The sequence below is a fragment of the Perkinsus marinus genome (genome assembly GCF_000006405.1).
Source record: "Perkinsus marinus ATCC 50983 genomic scaffold scf_1104296939916, whole genome shotgun sequence".
Classification (NCBI taxonomy): domain Eukaryota; phylum Perkinsozoa; order Perkinsida; family Perkinsidae; genus Perkinsus; species Perkinsus marinus.
In genome coordinates, this window is record NW_003213003.1 from 29768 (window position 1) to 36302 (window position 6535).

At 51.0% G+C, this 6535-nt stretch overlaps 5 protein-coding genes across 5 annotated transcripts in view; 2 read left to right on the forward strand and 3 right to left on the reverse strand.

The window, feature by feature from the left end:
• Pmar_PMAR005538 (Serologically defined colon cancer antigen, putative) overlaps window positions 1–47 on the forward strand; it is a gene marked incomplete at both ends in the record, with an annotated part of 2450 nt that extends 2403 nt beyond the window's left edge. The window contains one exon of the mRNA XM_002782207.1: window positions 1–47. Within this exon, the coding sequence (XP_002782253.1) occupies window positions 1–47 (47 nt within the window).
• A 223-nt stretch (window positions 48–270) lies between these two features.
• Window positions 271–2046, forward strand: Pmar_PMAR005539 (GTP-dependent nucleic acid-binding protein engD, putative; the record flags this gene model as incomplete). Its single annotated transcript, XM_002782208.1, has 11 exons — window positions 271–463; window positions 508–605; window positions 652–756; window positions 806–892; window positions 944–1033; window positions 1078–1188; window positions 1229–1390; window positions 1440–1572; window positions 1624–1732; window positions 1839–1915; window positions 1967–2046. 11 exons carry the CDS (start codon window positions 271–273, stop codon window positions 2044–2046), a joined length of 1245 nt encoding a protein of 414 aa, XP_002782254.1.
• A 466-nt stretch (window positions 2047–2512) lies between these two features.
• Pmar_PMAR005540 (hypothetical protein) lies at window positions 2513–3106 on the reverse strand (the record flags this gene model as incomplete). The annotated part of the gene is made up of 3 exons (XM_002782209.1): window positions 2513–2610; window positions 2663–3014; window positions 3056–3106. The coding sequence occupies 3 exons, from the start codon at window positions 3104–3106 to the stop codon at window positions 2513–2515; spliced, it is 501 nt and encodes a 166-aa protein (XP_002782255.1).
• A 254-nt stretch (window positions 3107–3360) lies between these two features.
• Window positions 3361–4258, reverse strand: Pmar_PMAR005541 (hypothetical protein; the record flags this gene model as incomplete). The annotated part of the gene is made up of 6 exons (XM_002782210.1): window positions 3361–3452; window positions 3498–3626; window positions 3674–3844; window positions 3899–4022; window positions 4071–4141; window positions 4189–4258. 6 exons carry the CDS (start codon window positions 4256–4258, stop codon window positions 3361–3363), a joined length of 657 nt encoding a protein of 218 aa, XP_002782256.1.
• Window positions 4259–5094: 836 nt separating this feature from the next.
• The window catches only part of Pmar_PMAR005542 (hypothetical protein), a gene marked incomplete at both ends in the record, with an annotated part of 3513 nt that continues 2072 nt past the window's right edge, over window positions 5095–6535 (reverse strand). Inside the window, 6 exons of the mRNA XM_002782211.1 lie at window positions 5095–5212; window positions 5259–5344; window positions 5389–5523; window positions 5569–5800; window positions 6026–6126; window positions 6169–6257. Coding sequence (XP_002782257.1) covers window positions 5095–5212; window positions 5259–5344; window positions 5389–5523; window positions 5569–5800; window positions 6026–6126; window positions 6169–6257 — 761 coding nt within the window. The remainder of the gene's footprint in view (window positions 5213–5258; window positions 5345–5388; window positions 5524–5568; window positions 5801–6025; window positions 6127–6168; window positions 6258–6535) is intronic.

Here is a 6535-nt window from a genome sequence, read left to right on the forward strand (position 1 = left end):
ACTCTGAGCCGGGGCCGATCGTACTGGTGTTGGGTGGGCCTCGGTAGAGCTTAAGATGGTGATGCTTACGTTGAGAAACTGCATTCATTCGTGTCACAAATGGCATTATAACGAAGACTCTATCATTGTCTACTCTAGTTGCACTCGAGAAATGGATAGTGGCATGTTTCTGTGGTGGTTGTTGCCAGTCTACACTCTCACGACTGTAACAAGATGTCGAGTCTGTCGGAGGTCTACATACACTGCCTTGCATGCTTCCTTTAGTTTTGCATGGCCTCATCCTCAACGTGGATTGCATGCCGTAGTCGGTGCATCTCCAATGCTGCCACTGCTGCTGCCTTACAACAAGTGCGGCACTTCAACAAGTCTTGTGGACTAGTCGGCTATCCTAACGTTGGCAAGTCGACAACCTTTAACGCCATCATCGGAGCTCAGCTGGCGGAAGCAGCCAACTTTCCCTTCTGTAGCTTCCTCTCTGCTCAACACGCTTAACCTCATGGGGCTTAGGCACGATCGAACCCAATATCTCTAAGGCGAGCGTCCCTGACCCCCTCCTAGATGAGTTAGCAAGAGTGGAAGGGTCCGCTAGGAAGGTCCCTGGCCAGGTATACTACCGGCACATTGCTCAGAGTGATCATCTGTGCCGGTCAGTTGGAGGTCAGAGACATCGCTGGGCTTGTGAAGGGTGCCAGTGAGGGCCAAGGGATGGGCAATAGCTTCCTTGCTAATATACGACATGTTCATTGCATTATACAAGTCTCACGATCACTCCTCCTACTCCCCCGTTATAGCATCATCGCTTCAGGTTGTACGCTGCTTCTCGGATTCAAAGATTGCCCACGTGGATGACCCTGTGAACATCGATCCAGTCTCGGAGTTCGAGGCGATCTCTGTGAGGCTCCGGCACAGCAACGAGTTCCCTTCCAAGGCCTTTATATGTCAGGACGAGCTCCTTATTGCGGACATTGAAATGGTGACACGGAAGATGCCAAGTCTGAGGAAGCGAGCGTGTGCCGAGCCCGAAGCTAAGAAAGTGGGCTGATGGGTCGGCTTGGGTTCACAGTTATCCGATGGTAGATGCTCCCACTGTATGAGACGTGGTTGAAAGGCCTCGAGGAGGGAGTACCCGTTCGGAATATTCTCGATACTGATAAGCTCATGGAGACCTTTGGGGCTAGAGTAACCACCGTATCATCTATCGCCCAGCCGAAGTCCTCTGGGTGTCCAGGTGATGCTGACCGACCCCCTGCTGTGCGTGTTGATAACGGCCAAGCCGATACTGGTCATGGCCAACGTTCTACCTGAAGACGTGAAGTCCGGCAATGAACACACGGAGGCTCTGCAGAAGCATGTTGGAGAGAAGTGCCCTCGGGGTGTTGAGCTGGTGGTGGTGAGTTGCCACGCCCACCTCATACCGTAACTTGGGCAACCTCTCACAGGCCTCCTCTATACTAGAAGAGGAGACGAGCTCTCTCGGTGGTGATGCCGCCTTCTTGGCTGACTATTTGAGCTCATACGGCCTCACTGAGCCTAGGTTGCCACGCATGATGGAGAAAGTGAAGGGTCTCTTGGGTACCCTCAAGCGTTCTTCCAGCGGTCTGTGTCAAACTGGTCGATGCTCAGGAGTTTCCCACTACTATACTTTGGGAAGTGAAGAGGCTCGGGCATGGTTCATTCAAAAAGGGGAGAAAGCCCCTGCGGCTGCTCGATACGTCCATTCAGATTTCGAAAAGTAGCCACATCTCAGAGGTTTCGTATGATACGGTCTAATATACTGGTTTCCTTCTTCGCTGACTACCTCGGGGATTATGGACCTCGCAGTTGTTATTGACCAGCAGGTTCTTCCTCACTGCCAAGCAGTGTCGGCCAGAGGAGGTCCTTAAACGTGGAGGCTTAGCTGGTGTGAGGGATGCCGGTGAGGCCGCCTCTCACTGCTACAGCAGACCTATCTGATAAAACTGTTTAGGTCTGATCCGGAATCGCGGTAAGGACTATGTCGTCCAAGAAGGGGATGTTCTCGAGTTCATCGATCGTGGTCGTCACTGACCTCTCCTGCATGCTCTTATCGTTGTCCGAATGACATGTTTCTGCCGCTCGTAATTGTCATGTTTGCCAATGCATAAGGGAAGAGCTCCAGCGGCTAAATCTCCCAAGCCGCTACGATGAACATAAATCATCATAGCGATGACTTCGTCATCGTGAACTTGTCACTAGTTTTACACTTTCCTCATAGTTCCCAGCGGACTACTGAGCAACGCAAAGCATCGCACATTCGGAAACAAGCATGGCTAGGTGTCGCCTTCTTCGTCGGATGGGAGCTCTTCACTATTCGATCGATTTAGTCGTAGCCGGAATATCATAGCAGTAATGTATGGCTCCCCACTTCTACTGATACCTACATTTCAAACTATACTCAATTAAGATAAATAGGTCATACCTTTTCCGCATGGTACATTTTCGAACCTCGCGGTCGTTCTAATACACCGACCCCGCCCATCGTCACCTGAGACTCTCAGTCAGATAGGGGATAAGAAGCAGCCTTCGACATACACTGAGCCCCAGCGATCTCCAAAGCCTCCACGATTTTCCTCATGCAAAGCGGACCAATACCTACATGTATGAAATCTACCAACAGCGAATAAGATATTGTCTACAAGATCACCTTGAATCTCGACATACGGGTGCTCTCGTAGGGATAGCGAGATGGCTCCGGCGAGTTTCACTCTATCGGACTCGGCGCTAGCGGTAAGTCTCGGAGGGGCTTCTTGTGCATCTCCGTCTCCAGTGTCGGGACTTCTCCGTGTTTTATATAGTGTGATCCAACTATTGCGCTTGGCGAAAGCTGCTATTAAAGTGATTCCTTCTGAGTGAGCACCCCACTGTTTACTTCCCATCGTTTTCGCTATCTCCTCGGTGGGTCCGGTGATCTCCATCTCAATGGGTTTCTTCTCATCCGCGAGTTTCATCGCCGCAGCCGCAGCCTTCAAGGCGATAGAGGTGGCCTCCGTCCCCACCTGGCATACGTCCTTTCGAGGAAAAGGTCACTGATACCTACCGCCTCAAAAACAAGAATGTCGCCATTTTTCCGTAAGTAGAGATGGGCCATTCTACCAAGTTCGGAAACATCTGAGGGCACCTAGCCCGGGGACTTCAGATATCACGAATGTCTTACCAGCCCTGCGTGAAATTCTGAAACGATTCTCGCATCCCTCCATCTCTCTCGTCGCCATCCTCCTTGCCACGAGCAACGGTCGGGCTATTGTAAGAAGCCCTCGAACCATTAATGGATATAAAAGGGACAGGGGGCAACTCATCGTCAGCACAACATGAGACAGTGATGTCAGAAACTGACGCCAATACTCATGTCAAGGTGCGATCAATTTGGATGTCATCTTCTATACGGACCCGAAGGTTGATGCCACTGATGCTAGTGTCACCAGAGCGCGTATACCCTGAAACACCACATAATCTCAATCAATATGGAATTCTCTATCTACCGGAGTCGCTCTGGACTTGGTAAAAGGAGGGCCTGACCAGCACTTCTCCGGCGAGTTTCTCCTTTCGACAGAATTCTGCCGCCACGGTTAGCGCCTCGGCCATCTTGTGAACACAAACCGGGCCGATTCCTGCGATATTGTTGTGAGCACAGCGTGTTCATATAAAGAGAACTCACCGTGGAGGTCAACAGGAGTATTCTCCTTCAGTGAGCTCGTAATAGCTCCTGCTAGGGCATGCACACGAGTCGCCGTCGAGACGATCAAAGCACGGGTTTCTTCTGGGAGTTCGGGTACCATAGGCGCATCACCGAGACGCACCACCAACCAAATCTCATAGTCACGTCTTTCTGAACAGTTCGGTTACCCACGTTGGCGACTCACAGGTGGAGAAGGCGCCTCACGAGAGTTCATTATTAAGCCAGGAGCAGGCCCTGTGAAGTGGACCGTCAGTGGAGTGCTACGGCCGAAGCGTTGTGCCGCGATCGTCGCTGCCTTCACTGCACTGTTGATAGCATGAGCACCCATCTGAGGGGACAATACTACTATGGACATCTCCCAGGCCTCAAAGCCCACCCCTTGGAGCACGAGAGCATCACCAGGCTGTAGGAGAACTCCTTGAATGAGCTGGGCAAGCTCACGAGCATCTGACCAAGGGCACATGGTTGCATTGACGGGGCAAGGGGTCTTCTACCAGCCTCTTTGGAGACCCTGAACTTGTCCTCGATAGCTAGGATGCCAGGGCCTGCACGGATACCCCACATATCTAGCCGCGACGCGGACTGAGTGAACATGCCTCGATATGTTGATAACCGTGAGAGCATCAGAAAAACACACAAGCTGCTATGAGTTTCTAATCAATTGCGGGCCTCTGGGGGAAACACAAAATGGATAAGGTACATGCGTACAATGGGAGACTTCCTCCTGATCTCAAAGACGAAAAGGACGACATTACTCTACCATTGACATCAACAACAATGATGCTCTTGACGATCTGCATAGGTGGCAGCAGCCTTACGAGCTGATTATGACCCCTCCGAGTCTGTAACACTGATACCTCAAGGACTACTACATACCTTCACCAGCCAACTTACTTTCCCCCGTTTCGGCAGCTTCTTCCAATGTTCCTTCGAACCCTGCCAAGTACGTCACGGCAATACACTTGAGCACACAAACTGGCCCTTAGTGCCACTCCAACTCACGGACTCCAGTGGAGTCACTCCACCACAGACATAGTTCATGCCAAGCGTTTACACAGTCGCTCGTAAGCTCGTAGTATTTGAACAACCCCAACCCCATCTACCAAGCGATTGGATTCCCTCCCTTGGGCCCACATGTACGCATGCCAAGTAGGGACATTCTCTCTGATGAATCAGTAGTAAACCATGAGGGCATCCCGACGAACTAAAAGGTACGGCTTCGTAAGCAGCAACAAAACTGCGAGTGAGCAACGCTCCTCCCAGTAGTTAAAGCCTCGCCGTAGTCCATTAAGTTCGCCAGCTGAGGACAGACATTGACGAGTAACAACAATCAAATATCACACAATGCAATGCAGATAGGAAAAACGGAAAATAAAAAAATAGAATTGATATCAATCTTGTTATTTCGTATGCCTTCTAGGGACGGCAGGAGTCGATCGCGACGTGTCCACTCCCAGGAGGAAGTCAGTGATCTCACAGTGGCCTTCCAAAGTTGCCTCGTCATCGAGACTGAGCTGTCTGAGGCGACCACCAAGGCACGTAGTTCTAATAGATGGCAACTCACGGGCCACACTTCTCATGAGCGATAGATAAACGGGTGGCGTTGGCAAGATCTACCCCAGTGGAGGCACTTGCCTCAGATGCTTCGACCTACACAATGGTCACGCATGTGATAGGAGGTTCTGGGATCTCACCTTGGGTAGCCAATAGACGTCACATCGAATGTCTTCAGTACAGGCCAGTGATAGGAATATGAGTATGTGATAAAGTAAGTCGAGACAGGTGTAAGCACAATGAGGAGAGCTGTATGCTAGCTTCACAGGCTGCACCTGCCGATGCAACAAGTGCTACAAAGGTGACCACAATAGTACTACTGGAAAGGAGCCCTCAAAGGCCCCCTTCCGAAATCTAATTATCGAACGGCCGTTGGTCGTCGTGCCCTCAGGGAATATACACAGCTGGAACACGGTCGAGCCGGTGATGACGCCTAGGGAGGGCTGTGGTCGATGGTAGTGATGGAATTTGTAATGTTCACGTTTCTGCTTCCTCTCGATCTCCGCCACCACATCCCCGCGCTCTTTCGGACACTTACTACGACTGACAAACCTAAAGTGCAAGGGCCGCATCAGAACTACGATATCTCGCTCGGAGGAGCTACGCGCGGGGACCGATCTACCTTTGAGAGACAACGCTCCCAGAGTTTGATAACAACGGGGAAAATGCTCCTAATGTAGTGACATGGGAAACTGGTCGAAAAGTGTGTCCCTAGCCATGTGGGAAAATTAAAAATGAGCTCCTCCCCACGTGAACATTATAGGTTCCTTTCCCTACACGCAATCGAAAGCTCGAGCCAGCTGACCAATGAGGAACATGTCTCCGACAGCCCTCTTGGCCACAAACGACAGAGGCGTAGCACCACAGCTCTCCAACACCTACAATACTCCTACTGTAAAGTTAGTCCCACTATGACTCACGTATATGTCGAGGTATGAAACATGATTGGCTGCTATCATAGGGACCTCTCGTGAAGAGAGGCGATCACCATACTGATGCACGGTAAGGCCTGAGGAGGACTATGGGTAAAAGCAGTCGAGTGGGGAAGAGGGGGACCTAACACGCGAAGAATCAAATTGGCGAAGACTGGGATAGCTGCAGTGAGGAGCCTTTGCGATGGTATGTAGCAGATGATGATGGAGATGACATGTAGAGTTGTCACCACGGCTATCTTGACGGGTATGACCGTTGACGCCGTTGCCTAAGACATTACGTGGAACACGAGAGAATTCTCACTCGGAGAGAACGTACCATGAGAGTAACATAATGAAGAGTGTGAGGAGACGG